This window comes from Danio rerio, chromosome 15 (genome assembly GCF_052040795.2).
Source record: "Danio rerio strain M-AB ecotype USA chromosome 15, GRCz13ab, whole genome shotgun sequence".
Lineage (NCBI taxonomy): Eukaryota > Metazoa > Chordata > Actinopteri > Cypriniformes > Danionidae > Danio > Danio rerio.
Genome location: NC_141035.1, coordinates 45,817,923 through 45,833,902, shown reverse-complemented (window position 1 = coordinate 45,833,902; position 15,980 = coordinate 45,817,923). Strand labels below are relative to the sequence as shown.

The following is a 15,980-nucleotide window of genomic DNA, read 5'->3' as shown; positions in this document are numbered from 1 at the left end:
TGTGTGTATGCTACGAGACTCACCCTCTATCCAGTCCTTCAGCTGAAGTTCACAGCAGACCAGCGGTGCTCCAACTCTCCCTGTACTGTAATCCCACACTACACACACACACATATAGACAATAACATCACATAAAACAATCTGTGCTTTGGCTGTAAGGCTGCAGTTATGTAATTATTTCCATTGCACACAAAAAAAAAACAGTGATGACTAAATATGCATCTTCAATAAAAACGCTCATATTTGAGAAGTCAGCAGCTGCATGGGGCTCACCACAGAGTCCTCCGAGAACTCAAACTCAAATCATTTTACATCTTTTGCACATGTTCATGATGATGCTTTGTTTTCCCTGCGAATGCCGAGGATCAGGATTTGGTGACCTAGTTTTATTTGGATGGACTTCTGGTTAATGTAATTTTCTTATTAATCACACAATTACAGATATTTTGAATATTATGATTGGTGCATATTAATATGGTAACATCATGTTTGTTTGTTTGGACTCTCGGGTTCACTTATAATGTCAGTCTGATTCTTAGGCTCCAAATAGTAATTTAGTTAGCATTACCATCATTCGTTTTTTATTAGAATGGGACATTTAAAGGGATAGTTCAACCAAAATTGAAAATGTATTCAATTTGTTCACCCTGAAGTGCTTCTAAAGTTTTAAGTTTTTTTTTTTTTTTTTCTGTTGTACACAAAAGAAGATATTAGTGGATCTTACCTTGAAAGGAGAGGTTACTATGACAGTATAGGTGACCATAGGTCGAGGGGAAAACCCATGACATGTGGAGTACCACAAGGCTCGATGCTGGCACCTCTCCTGTTCAACCTTTTTATGCTCCCACTGAGCCAAATAATGAGAAAGAACCAAATCTCCTACCACAGCTATGCTGATGACACTCAGATCTACATAGGTATTCTGCCTAATGACTACAGCCCCACTGACACCCTCTGCCAATGCATTGATGAAATTAACAGTTGGATGTGCAAAAACTTTCTTCAGCTAAACAAAGAGAAAACTGAAATCATTGCGTTTGGGAAAAGACATGAGGTTCTTAAGGTGAATGCGCACTGTGCCTTAACTGAATGAGCTTGCCTTAAAGCAGGGGTCACCAATCTCGGTCCTGGAGGGCCGGTGTCTCTGCTGGGTTTAGCTCCAACTTGCCTCAACACACCTGCCTGGGTGTTTCAAGTATACCTAGTAAGACCTTGATTAGCTTGTTTAGGTGTGTTTGATTAGGGTTGGAGCGAAAATCTGCAGGACACCGGCCCTCCAGGAACAAGTTTGGTGACCACTGCCTTAAAGAATGGTGAAAACCAGTAACCATTAACTTTCATAGGAACAACAAATACTACGGAAGACAATGATTACAGGTTTCCAGAACTTTTCTAAACATCTTCTTTTGTGTTTAACAGAAGAAAGAAACTCATAAAGGTTTGGAACGAGTAAAAGGAGAGTAAATGATGACCGAATTCTCATTTTTGGGTGAACTATCCCTTTAAGATTTGCTAACTAGCACTATAAATCATAAGCTGTTTTCCATGATATGACCACTTGAGTTTTAATATTAATTACTGTGTGTCTTCAATACTAAACACTATTACTTTAAGACATTTATGATGTACTTTTTCCAACACTTTTGTAATCATAGTTTTAATTACTAATTTCTAATAGCTGATTTATTTTATCTTTGACATGACAGTAATTTCAAGACACTTATACAGCTTAAAGTGACATTTAAATGTTTAACTGGGTTAATTAAATTAATTAGGCAAGTTATTGTATAACGATGGTTTGTTCTGGATACAATCAAAAAATAATATTGCTTAAGGGGGCTAATAATATTGACCTTAAAAAAGTAAAAACAGCTTTTATTTTAGTCAAAATAAAACAAATAAGACTTTCTCCAGAATAAAAAATATTATAGGAATTACTGTGAAAAATGACATCATTTGGCAAACTAATAATTCTGACTTTAACTGTATCTGATATTTCAAATGTGAAGACAGTAAAGAGATTTTGAATCTATGCAATATATGATGAAGTGCTGGTGTATCTGATGAAGATGCGAGTCTCACGATGGCTGATGGTGCCTGCGCCGCAGGTCTCGGTGAGGCCGTAGCCCTGACCTACAGGACAGCAGAAGCAGATGTTCATGAAGCGCTGGGTCGCCGCAGACAGAGGAGCTCCGCCTGACAACAACACACGCAGACGCCCACCCAGCAGAGCCCGAACCTTCCTGAACACCAGCCTGGATACAGGAAAACTGAAGCTTGAGAGAGTGTGTGTGTTGACTGAAAACCAGTCTTGAAGAGTTCCTAACATTTTGTTTATGATTGTGTTTGTGTGTGTGTGTGTGTGTATGTGAGTAAAAGAGAGACACACTTATCACACAGTGGAGTGCTGTATCCCATTGCCAGCTGCTCCATCTTGTAGTTGTAGGCCAGCAGAAAGAGAGTCCTCTGAAATCCACTCATTTGCTCCACCCTCAGCATCACATTCTTGTAGATGCGATCCATTATTTCCTACAAACAGAGACGGAGAAAGTATGTGCATAAAAAAAAGTTGCAGACTTAACTGATGACATCACTGAAACACAAGCTTTCGGTTCTGAAACATCAGATTTCGTTCTCTCCCTCATAATATTAATGTTTGCGGACATTGTTTTCCCTCAAGGGACACATCAACAATAAACATGTAAACAATAATATTTCTGAATTATAGTCCATGTGACGTTTACAAATATTTCAGTTAATATGGAAAACGAGTTCATGTTTTTACCAAATCTAATATTGGATTGTTTGTTTTTAAATGCGTGTAAAACAATATAATTTGCACAAAAAGAAGAACCCCATCATTCTTTCCACATCGTTTAGAGCATCATTATGGGCGTTTTACATTATAACTAACGTGGTTCAAACGATGGATCTGCAACAGAGAAACTACGGATTTTGGGAAACACTCGTCACTACATTGCTCTTTTCCCAAATGATGCATCGTACTATGATAGTTTGTTGTTGTTTGGGAAATGCACCCCAGATCAGTGAGTACAGATTACTCTAGTATTAGGGCATCATGGTGGCGCAGTGGGTAGCACAATCGCACAATAGAGTTGGCATTTCAGTGTGGTTTGCATGCTCTCCCCGTGTTCACGTAGGTTTCCCACACAGTCCAAAGACATGTGGTATAGGTGAATTGGGTAAGCAAAATTGGCTGCAGTGTATGAGAGTAAGTTTATAAACACCGATATGGGTGTTTTCCAGAGTTGGGTTGCAGCTGGAAGGGCATCCACTGCGCAAAAACATATGCTGGATAAATAATTGGCAGTTCATTCCAATGTGGTGACCCCTGCTGAATAAAGAGACTAAGACGAAAAGTAAATGAATGAATGAACTCTAATATTACTCTATATGTATTCTATTATTACTATAATTACCATAAACATTATTATTTTCAAGTTCAAGTTATATTTATTTATATAGCACGTTTCCAACTGCCACAAGACCGCACAAAGTGCTTTACAGAGAGAAAATAAACACATTATATGAGCATAAAACAGTAAAAACAGCAATAGGCACATAATAGGAAGGAACATAGAAAAATTATCAAAAAAAAAAAAATTAAATAAATAAAAAAAATAATAAAATATTTTTTCCTAATTAAAAGATGCTACCACAGTTGACCAACACTAAACACGATAGAGAACATGACCGTTTTGATTACCCCCACCCGACTTTCTGAAAGGGAAGGACATTATTCTTCAAATGACCTAGAAAATAAATGCATCTTTAATTTAGACTTAAAAATAGGCAGCGACAAAGCCTTTTTTAGTTCTAATGGCAAAGAGTTCCAGAGGCGAGGACCTGCTATGGCAAAAGCACATTCGCCCCTAATTTTGAGGTGAGCCTTTGGAACTTTTAATAAAAACTGATCAGCGAAACGCAAATGTCTTGGAGGAGTGTAGTTAACAATCAGTGGGGATAAATAATGAGGGCCAAGACCATGTAGAGCTTTATACACAAAGAGAAGGATTTTAAATTCGATTCTTTGCGTTTTACGCATTTCTAACAGTTTAATAACGTCTGTTCCCAAAATTAAAGTCACTATCATCATCATCATCCTGTTGCCATGTGAAGAGAAAAACCATTAAGCAGGAAATGACATCACAAAAAGAACCCCCTGACCTCACATGGGCACAGAAGCGATGACCTCTTCTCACAGAAAGAAAACAAACAGTACCAGAAAACAAAACAAGTTCAACACCCAATGAAACGGCACACAATAAAAGCTCCATCTGGTACCACGGCACTGTATTTGATGAAGGGAATTGGACACTGATTCTAATTGAGTTACTGCTAACATTTTTTCCATCTCATCTGATACGGGAGGGTGGAGAGGCTGAATTCTGAATCTTTTATTTATTTATTTATTATTATTTTCTGCATGCTCCCTCATGATTCGGATGTTCTCCCCACTACAGTGTTTATGGAAGTTTGCTGAGCTGTGTGTCATTATCAGTCCACAGGGAGTGTGTGCATGTGTGCGTTTGTGTGCATTTACAGTGTCCTTGGGCAAAGCCAATCCTCAAATTCAAACATTATTAATTGTGTATGTGCCGTGTGTGAGGCTCTGCTTGTGTGTGTGTGTGTATGCGTGTGTGTGAGGGATAAATCCACACTGGGCTTTCTCACGTTCTGTTTACAGCTGCAAATCGTTCCTGACAATCACACTGGCTGACATTCAACCCCAAAAGCCCAGAGAGAAAGAGAGAAACGGAGATGGAGTCTTACTGGTACTGCTGCCATCAAAGTGGGCCGCAGGACGCTGATGTCTCCTCTGCTTCCCTTCTTGATCTTGGTCGACTGCAGAGTGAAAAACAAATGGGAATGAGAATGTGAAGCGTGCATGGTAAATTATGCATGCTCATAGTTTCAATCCAGTGTCAATAAATGAGAGAGTCCCACAGCACCGCGTGTGTTTTTCCATTACGTGGCTCTGGTGCTTCAGCATTTTCCACTGTGACATTATTTGACACTCTTGACCGTGACGTCACAGAAGAAAATAAGCCTCCATGCAGCTCTCTATGGAATTAAAATGTTAAAAAGGTATTCGTTTTATTTTAGGGCTCAGTTGTGATGTGGGTCTTGGAATTTGCCATTTAGTGTTTATACATTTGCATTTAGTCGGTGCTAGAGTAAGAAGGGGAGAGTTTTTAAATTTTTTTCAACTACATTTAGAGATAATAATGTTTCTACAGGTGGTTTGTCAAGCCCACTCACCTGTGTGAGGCACACTCAGAAACGCACAATGTTTTATAGAGATATAGAGTGATTGTAAGATTGTGTCTGTTGTGCAAATGTGCAAAAACTGGTGCATGTGTTGGTTAGGGGTGGGTGGTCTACTATGATATCATATTTTAAACTTAAGTTGATGTGTAATGTAGCAGCGTGAAAATAAACAACATCTAGCTAGCTTAGCCAAGTCTACATTGAACGAAGTTTGGGGACTACAAAAAAATACATCCGGGCTAGTAAGATCACAAACGCTTCAGGTTATTTTAATTATGTTACAGAGAATTATAAAAAATAATAAAAAAAAAAAAAAAAAAAATATATATATATATATATATATATATATATATGTGTGTGTGTGTGTGTGTGTGTGTGTGTGTGTGTGTGTGTGTGTGTATATATATATATATATATATATATATATATATATATTAGGGGTGTCACGATTTCGATTTTTAATCGAAATCGATCGAAATTTATGCTCAATTTCGATTAACGAATCAAAAAATAGAATCGTCGATGCTGTTAAACTGCAGAAGCAGGAGACCCGTCGAGAGAACTTAAACCCTCTCCTCTTTCAATGAAGTCGCCGGTGTGGAAGCATTTTGGGTTTCCAGTGAGTTATGTTGACAACGTTCGTGTTGTCGACAAAAAAAAAACACAGTTTTGCAAGCTCTGCTATGTACGTATTACGTACGGTTCATCCGATAGACAACATCGGCATCGCGATCCTCCGCCCGCCCCCGTTGCAAATCCGCTCGCGAAAAGTACACACTCAGGCCCTGTTTACACTGTCTTTGTTTTTAAATGGCATTTTAGAACGACAACGATTTGACATCCACAGTGGCGTGTAGCATTTCTAAGCAGCCCTCCTTCCTCTGAAAATGCACATCACATGACCACACAGACACGCACACAGCCATGCGCTCGAGTAGCTGTATATAATCAAATTAAGATATGTGAAAAAATAACATGATTTTCTACAAATGAAGCATGAGCACACTTTGGTTTGCATTGTATAAACACAACCAAGCCTTAAAAATACACTCTGGACCATCTCTTTAAGTTTGATATATATAATTATAAGATATAAAAATCACAGTTCTTGGGGAAAAAAAGTGAAATCTGTTTTTTAAACTGAAGGGGAAAAGTCTGAATTGTAACTATTAATTATAGGCTAGGGAGGGGAGGGTGTTGTGGGGTCCGAAATGTGGGCTGTAAACAAGGATTTCAAAGAGTAAAAAAGTCAAAATTATAAGATGTGAATTCAGAATTCTGCAGGAGGAAAAGTCTGAAATAAGAGTTCAGAAGTCAGAATCACAAGCTGCAAGCACTGATTTTTTTTTTTTTTTGTAAAAAGTCACAATTGTCAAATGTAAACTATGAATTTTTAGGGGAAAACATTAATAAGGGTTGTAAACCAGGAATTCAATGAGAGAAATAGTCAGAATTATAAGGTGTGAATTCAGAATTCTGAAAAAGTCAGAAATGTGAAGAGGAAACCAGGAATTCAATTGGAAAAATATCTGAAAAAGTTAAACATGTGGGTTGTAAACCAGGAGGATAAGTAAGAGTTCCAAGGTGTGAATGTGAAATTCTAAGGTAAAAATATTTAGAATTGTAAAATGCAAATAAAAATTCCAGAAAGAAAGCGTGAGAATCACAAGGTTTGAAAAAAGAATGAAAAAAGTCTTTGCAAAAAAGAATTGCAAAATATAATTTGTTCATAACTGCAGGCCGTAAACACACAATTCAGACTTGAACAATGAGAATCATGAGAAATTTGCAATTATTGAAAAAAAATTAATTAAAAAATTTGCAATTACTTTATTTTTTATTCCACGGAGGAGAAAAAAAAAAGTATTTCTCTGATATAAACAATATTTCAAGAAAAAAGATCTAATGTTTACAGAGCCGTGTCCTGATGCAGATATTGTGAAAATTTACTGAGAAGTGTTTGGATTCCCACAATGTACACAGTCAGTATGATCAATTGTGTGTGTGTGTGTGTGTGTGTGTGTGTTACCTGATCTGAGAGTGTTTGTGGTGAAGAGTAGCCGATTCTACAGCCGTGAGCCAAACACACCATCTCAGCGCTCAACTCCAGCACATGAGCCAGTGGAAGATAGCCAATATATGTGTCATCCTCACTGCAAACACAAACACAACATCATTCGTTTATAGTACATATCAACGGCACATTTTACATTCAAAACCAGAAAATATATATTAGACCGACTGCTCTTCATGCCTGCGTAAAAAATATAATAGTCATTCATCTTAAGTATACCATTGAAAAGAGTTCACACTTAGATATTGCTTGATGTTATTAGCAGGTTTGACATGCTGTCCCGGGAGAGAACCTTGAGCTTATATATAATTGAGCTCAGGGCTCCTGCCAGGTCAATTAGCATGTAAGGGGTCTGAGATCAGGTAAGTCTCAAGAGCTATAATTATTACTGATTACAGATGAGGGACCAGCTGAGATCAATCATATCACGTGCTCCTCTTGAAATTAGTTTATAAAAGTTAAACTTGACCATTGTGGAATTTATGATTATTTATTTCCAGGCAAATACTTTTATACAACGGGGATACAATAAAATGATCAAAAAGTTATACTGCAAAGACATAAATATTGCATAGAACTACAGTAAAAATTACAGATGTTTTTTTTAGCAGCAAATCAGCATATAAAAAAAGGTTTCTGAAGAATCATGCAACACTGATTACTTCAGGATTAAATACTATACATATCTAAATATTAATGTTTTAATTGATTAAAAAATTTTGAAATCAGATTTTTGTGGTAATTTATATTACACAGTATTTATTTGTTTATTTTCAAAATATGTACACTGTATGCATGATTAATATAATTTGTCAATATTTATTTCAGATTTATTGGCAACTAACCAAAAGATTAATTAAATAATAATAATAATAATTATAATAAAAAGACTATGTTTATTTGCATTAAAAACCATACCAACTCAAAACCTTTGAAAGTGATTTTATATGCATATGGATGTATGCATAATTCACTCATTCATTCATTCATTTACCTTTGGTATAGTTCCTGATTTATCAGGGGTTGCCACAGCGGAATGAACCGCCAACTATTCCAGTATGTTTTACGCATTGGATACCCTTCAAGCCACAACCCATGACTGAGAAACATCCATACACTCACATTCACACAATATGGCAAATTTTAGATTATCCAATTTACCAATTCTGCATGTGTTTGGACTGTGGGGGAAACCAGAGCACAAGGAGGAAACCCACACCAGCACGGGGAGAACATGCAAACTTCACACAGAAATGCCAACTGGCCCAGCCGTTGGCTCGAACCAGCGACCATCTTGCTGTGAGGCCAGTGTTAACCACTGAGCCACCTTGTTTCATAAATGTTTTAATTACATATTTTGAAATATAATTGTGGCTGCGCAGTGGCGCCGTGGGTAGTGCTGACACCTCACAGCAAGAAGATCACTGGTTTGAGCCTCAACTTGCTCAGTTGGCATTTCTGTCTGGAGTTTGCATGTTCTCCCTGTGTCCGCGTGGGTTTCCTCTGGGTGCTCCGGTTTCCCCCACAGTCCCAAGACATGCACTACAGGTGAATTGGGTAAGCGAAATTGTCCGTAGTGTTTGTGTGTGAATGAGGGTGTATGTGTGTTTCCCAGTGATGGGTTGCAGCTGACAGGGGATCGCTGCGTAAAAATATTTGCTAGATAATGTGGCGGTTCATTCCGCTGTGGCGGCCCTAGATTAATCATAGGACTAACCCAAAAAGAAAACTAATGTATGAAATCTAATTTTGATGTCCTTTTATTTTACTCAGTATTTATTTCTTTATTTTTAAAATATGCATGCATAGTTCATTTGTAAGGGTGTCAGGATCCTCCAAATCCTCGATTCGATTACATTTTCGATTCTGAAGGCACGATTCGATTTGATTTTCGATTATGAATAATTAGTTAATTACTGACCAATTAATTATTTGTAGCCTACCGTTTAAACTACCTGACCTGGATGGTCTTTGTTTTACCCATAAACAAATCATACAGTAAATGAATAAAGGCAAGATACACACATAATTACTACCTGTCAATCACTTTTTCTGCGGGACTCATGAATAGGCAGTGATCTGTGTCGTTATAATGGCGTCGGTAAAAAAGACACACAACCAACAGGAACCAGCCAACAGTATCTGAGGTGTTCGCTAAAATGACTAAGTACAAGTGAGTGAAAGATTGAAGCAGTCCTCTGACTGCCTGGACCTGCTGTCTCGAGCGCATGGCTGTGTGTGCGATTGTGTGCAATTTCGATCGATGTGAAACCCCTATTCATTTGTATAATTATATATTTTTTATTTTAGATTTGTTGACTAACTGGAAAAAAAAGTATGTTTAATTGTAGAATTTATTTGCATTTTAAAAATCTTATTAACTTCAAACATTTGAAAGTGATTTTGTTTGCATATGCATGTATGCATATTTAATTTGTATAATTATTACATTTTTGATTTAAATTTCCTTAGCAACTAACCGAAATAAATAAGTAAAAAAAAAACTATGTTTATTTGTATAATAAATAAAACAAAACAAATTTTGAGAGGAGCATGTGATATGATTGATCACAGCTGGTCTCCCATCCATAATTAGCGATAAACCAATTAGATTGATCCAAGCCTACCGATTTCACCCAACTGCCTTATCTTCATTTTGGAAGAATCCCCACTTCCACCCCATCTCCTCCTTTTCCTTCTTCACCAGGGAGAGCTCTCCAGACCTACCTGACCTCAGACCCCTGGGCTCAATTATCTCTGAACTGAATTTATACATAGATAGACCTCGTTTATATATTTTTAACTAAATCTGTTACTTCCTCAGTCAAGTAGTTTATACTGTTAATTTATGTTGTCTCGTAAAAGTATATGTTGCAAAAATTGTGTCTTTTGTGCATATTCTCTATTCTTTTTATTTTTTGCTGAGTTCACAAGATGCAACTTAGAAATTGAACATAAAACTAAATGACATTTATAAAATAAACATTGCATGGTATGGGAATCCCCAGAGACCCCTAACAGCCACTGTTTTTTCTTTTTCTCACTCTGTGTTTATGTTGTCCACAGGGAATGACTGGTTTTCAAGGAAACCTTGATAAACAGCATTAGTGAAGCTGCACGGCACATGCTCAGCCCAGGCAAACACATGACTGACTGTAGGATGTTAATGTGTGTGTGTGTGTGTGTGTGTGTGTTCTCATACACGAGCTTGGGAATCCTGTGTGTCATTCCGGTGATCCCAGAGATGATGTTACTGTGAGAGATCATGACTCCTTTCGGCACTCCAGTGGATCCGCTGGTGTACATGATCACAGCCACATCAGAGGAGCATGGAGGATTTTTCGGCTTTGACGCTGTGGACAAAATCACAAATATATGCACTACACATTAATCACTACATGCTACAGATATACAGGGATTATTATATTAAACATCAATCTGCTTGTTATATATATATATATATATATATATATATATATATATATATATATATATATATATATATATATATATATATATATATGTGTATATATATATACACATATATATATATATATATATATATATATATATATATATATATATATACACATATATATATATATATATATATATATATATATATATATATATATATATATATATATATATATATATATATATATATATATTATAAATAAGAGAAATAAATAGAAACATGAGAAAAATATATTTCCGTTAATCTATTCTCAAAGTTGGGTTGGAAGCTGGGTCTATTCTACCCAGGCTATGATGACTTTCACCTTAATAATTATAGCAGACACTATAAAAAGCTCATTACCAGCCACTAGACTTTTCTGACAGGATATTCGAGTGTCATCGAGTGTCAGAATGTTGTGGGACTGCTGTACAGGAGTCATGGTTATGGAATATAGATAGCGAAATTTAGTGTTTTTTATTTTAGCGTTTTTAAAAAGCATGATGGTAAAACACGAATGCGGTTATGAATATATTAAAACTTGCTTGTTTGTTGAAAAAATTCGAAATAATGACAATAAATACTGATTTGTGCACCTCCTGACTTCCATGTGCAGCCATGCTGCTGTTGTAGCTGGTGTATTCTGGGATATTTTCTTACCCCTTGGTTTCGAGTGTGGTCCTGAAAAATCTCTGTATCAAGAGCTATCTAGCCCTTCCTCTAAGCCCTACACTTTGAAACTAAAGAGAATTGGGGACACCCCTACCCCTTTCCCTCCACGTGAACACGCAAAACAAGAGGTAGGGGTAAGGGCTAAGGTGTAAAATTAGGATTGGGCCTTATTTATTATAAAACTTTTCATGTATTATTCCTATAATTAACAATCTTATTAAAAAGTCTGCACGAAGTGAAAGCTGCAACAATTTGTTTTTTTTTTCGTAATGTGACGCAATTAATAGAGAAACGAAATACTGGGAAAATGGGAATAGGAAAAAAGTATAAATCGTCAATATGGGGAATGAAGTCCTGCCATCTAGTACAAGAGCCAATCATCAATCAGTATAGACCAGGGGTGCCCAAACCTTTTCTTATGAAGGGCCAAAATCCAAGATTGATTGAGAGCTGTGGGACAAAATTAAATATAGCAAACTGTATTACATTAAAGTTGCCATGGGTAATTTCCTAATTCAGTTAAAAAAGTCAGTTCTAGTGTAAGTTGTACATCTAATATTTATACTTGTATACATACACACATAATTATACATATAATAATAAAGCTAATGAAATTAAAAAGTGTTAGAGATACCAACAACAATATTGGTTTGTAACATCAGTAAATAAAGACGATGCTATTTATGTGAAACTGGAGGTGACGAGAATACTTTATACTGTAAACTTTTATCTACAGTTCTCTGATGCACACTGATAAAGCCTCTGCAAGCAAGATCCCAGTAAGCTCACATGTGAATGAATGGAGTCAGATAAGAACAGGAAGTGGGGGTGGGATGTCAGCAGCAGAACAGGACGTTTCAGCTTTGAAAACCAAGCCTCTAGAACCATAAATGTGGAACATGGGAATTGGAGTGTGTACATTAGTGCGTTGCGAGGGACAGCGTGATTTAGCATTAGCGCTCTGACACAGAACAGAGTGAATGTCAAGTCGAGCCCAAGGAGGAAGATCAGCTGGATGTCATGTGAAGACTGTGGCAGTGTGAGAAAACACACATACACACACACATACACACACACTCCTACCAGCTGTTGAGGGCTTCACAGAGGATTAGCATGGAGGAGTCGGGGACGCCCTCGACCTCGGCCTTAATCTGACACAGATGGAGGATCTCTCATTCACATGACCCGATGTGACCTCAAACACACACTATTACCATTCTCAGGACGAGCCCCAAGTTCTTTCACCGACGCCATGCTGTGGATGCTGATGCCTCGTGGGTATTCAGAGCTGGTGCTGAGCTTATCGTCAACCACGATGACGTGGCACAATCTGGGCACCTCGATGAAAATGCTCTGTGGGTCAAAAGACAGACAACCCGTTCATATTAAAGCCATAACCAGAAGGAGAATCATAAGTAGGCTATGTCACCAAAACATGTTATAAACTTTGCAACAACATGCTAGCAACTGTTAAAATGTCATATTAAAAGCATTATAAAACTGTAGGCAACATGTAAAACATGCTAACAATGTACTAAAACATGCTATTATTGTGTAAAAATATGATAGCAACTTATAAACATGCAGGCAAATTGTTAAAACATGGTAAAAACTGGCCAAAAGATGCTAGCAACTTGCTAAAATTCTACAAACATGTCAAACATGTTTTAATGCTAATAGCATAACCATTGTAACAACATGCGAGCAACTTCTTAGTAAAATGCTGAAGACATAAAAACAACATGTTAAAAGCACTTTAAAACTAGTCAACGTGTAGAAACATGCTAGCCATGTGCTAAAACATGCTAATAGTCTGTAAAAATATGATAGCAACTTACAAACATGCAAGCAATTTGTTAAAACATACTAAAACTTGCTGAAAGATGCTAGCAACTTCCTAAAATGCTACAAACATGCTAAAACATGTTTAAATGCTAATAGCATAACCATTGTAACAACATGCTAGCAACTTCTTAGTAAAATGTTAAAGACATAAAAACAACATGCTAAAAGCATTATAAAACTGTAGGCAACGTAAAAACATGCTAGCAATGTGCTAAAACATGCTAATAGTGTGTTAAAATATTTTAGCATATTAGAAACATGCTACCATTTTTTAAAAAACATGCTAAAACTTGTTGAAACTTACAAAAAATACTACAAGCATGCCAAAACATGTTTAAATGCCAGTAGTGTAATCATTATGACAACATTCGAACAACTTGTAAGTAAAATGTTAAAGACATAAAAACAAGTTAAAAGCTTTATAAAACTGTAGGCAACATGTAAAAACATGCTAGCAGTGTGCTAAAACATGCTAAAAGTGTGTCAAATATTTTAACATATTAGAAACATGCTAGCATTTAAAAAAACATGTTAAAAATAGCTGGAAAATGCTAGCAACTTGCTAAAATGCTACAAACATGCCAAAACATGTTTAAATGCTAATAGCATAAACATTAACATTTTACTAAGTTGCTAACATGTTGTTTAAAGACATAAAAATAACATGTTAAAAGCATTATAAAACTGTAAACTGCAAAATGTAAAAACATGCTAGCAATCTGCTAAAACTTGCTAATAGTGTGTTAAAATATTTTATCAACTTATAAACCTGCTAGCTTTTGTTAAAAAACTAAACTTGCTGAAGGATGCTAGCAACTTTCTAAAATGCTACAAACATGCCAAAACATGTATAAATACTAATAGCTTCCAAATGCAAAAAAAAAACATGCAAGCACCATGTTAAAACATGTTAATTGTGCTTTAAAAATGCCCAATGCTCTATGGGTCAAAAGACAGACAATCCATCCATATAATAGCATACTGTGATGCATTTTAACACAAAATGCATTAACCAGAAGGAGATTTGGATGAATCATGAGTAAGTTATGTCATCAACACAAGGTAAAAACTTTGTAACAACATGCTAGCAACATTTGTAAAACGTTTAAGACACAAAAACGACATGTTGAAATCCTAATGTATTAAAAACATTATAAAACTGTAACAATATATAACATACATTATGTAAAAATATGCTAGCAATGTGATAAAACATGTTAACGGCATGTTAAAAGATTTGAGCAATTTATAAACATGCAAGCAATTTGTTAAATCATGCTAAAAACTGGCTAAAAGATGCTAGCAACTTAAAGACGTAAAATGACGTGTTGATATGCTTACATACTGAAACCATTCTAAAACTGCAGGGAACATAAAAATATGCTAGCAATGTGCTAAAACATGCTAATATTTCAGCAACTTATAAACAAGCAAGCAATCTGTAAAACAAAATAGTAAAACTGGCTAAAAGACACTAGCAACTTGTTCAAATGCTACAAACATGCCAAAACATGTTTAAATACTAATAGCTTACAAATGCAATAAACATGCAGCATTATAAGCTTCATAAAACTGTAACAATATGTAACACGCAACATGTAAAAATATGCTAGCAATGTGCAAAAACTTGCTAATAGCGTGTTAAATTCTTGATTTTAACAGCTCATAAACATGCAAGCCATTTGTTAAGTCATGCTAAAAACCGGCTAAAAGATGCTAGCAATTTGTTAGTAAAATGTTAAAAATTTAATGTTGCTATGCTATAGTATTCAAACCATTCTAGAACCGCAGGGACCATGTAACATCTAAAAGATGCTAGCAACTTGCTAAAATGCTCAAAACATGTTTAAATGCTAATAGCTTTTAAAGCTAAACAACATGTTAAACAACATGTTAACTGTGTTAAAACATGCTAGCAACATACTAAAACATGCTATAAATCTGGTAAATCATAGTAAATTAATAGGATTAAACATAATATATTAACATTAAGCATGTTAAACATTTTAGCAACTGTCATGACTAGTTAAACATGCTAGAAACCTGCTAAGACATTCTAACAACTTTCTAATAATACATCTTGTTTAATCTGATTAAGACCCGTCCGATTTTTTTTTTACAGAAAACTCTTTGTATAATCTATTAGTTGTTCGCCAGTGTTTGATCACCTTGAGTTTGGTTTCCAGAAGATCCTTGCTGGTGATGATGTGAGAAACTTCGGCTTCATTGAGCCCATGAGCAATAGCAGGACCACCCAGAGTAGAGTAAAGTGTTACCACTGGAAAACACAAACGTAACAAACACAATAATTGCACAAACTTCGGGTTTGCATCAGAAATAAACCACATTTTAAAATATAATCAGATAGAAGATGGTCATTTTACAATTGTAATACTTTTACACAATACTGTATTTAGGACAAAATAAATGAAGTTTACTTTTACATAAGCGTTTACTTTTTACAAAAGAGCATGTTAAATCTTTTACAAGTGTTCAAATATTATGATATAAGAATCAGAATTTGTATGACAGGGTATATGTAGGAATCCTAAAGGTAATTTCAATACCTTAAGACCTTTTAAAGACCTTCTCCGAATATTTTAAGACCTCATCACCACTTCAAGTTCTAATTAGTATCAA

The 15,980-nt window shown here is 35.8% G+C and overlaps 1 protein-coding gene and 1 long non-coding RNA gene across 5 annotated transcripts in view; one reads left to right on the top strand and one right to left on the bottom strand.

The window, feature by feature from the left end:
- LOC137487676 (uncharacterized) overlaps positions 1-4,969 on the top strand; it is a 69,257-nt gene extending 64,288 nt beyond the window's left edge. Inside the window, exon 3 of the long non-coding RNA XR_015509994.1 lies at positions 4,709-4,969. This is a non-coding gene — a long non-coding RNA (uncharacterized LOC137487676). The remainder of the gene's footprint in view (positions 1-4,708) is intronic.
- The window catches only part of acsl3a (acyl-CoA synthetase long chain family member 3a), an 84,356-nt gene that overhangs the window by 11,575 nt on the left and 56,801 nt on the right, over positions 1-15,980 (bottom strand). For 2 of the 4 annotated variants that reach the window (XM_087283181.1, NM_001045128.1), the window contains 8 exons: positions 15,509-15,618; positions 12,710-12,848; positions 10,569-10,719; positions 7,322-7,445; positions 4,795-4,866; positions 2,390-2,529; positions 2,083-2,255; positions 24-98 (listed from right to left, as the gene is read on the bottom strand). In XM_087283181.1, the coding sequence (XP_087139307.1) occupies positions 24-98; positions 2,083-2,255; positions 2,390-2,529; positions 4,795-4,866; positions 7,322-7,445; positions 10,569-10,719; positions 12,710-12,848; positions 15,509-15,618 (984 nt within the window). Of the gene's footprint in view, positions 1-23; positions 99-688; positions 1,145-1,284; positions 2,256-2,389; positions 2,530-4,794; positions 4,867-7,321; positions 7,446-10,568; positions 10,720-12,709; positions 12,849-15,508; positions 15,619-15,980 lie in introns of those variants that run through there. The other 2 variants (XR_015508731.1, XR_015508732.1) reach the window with 2 other exon arrangements.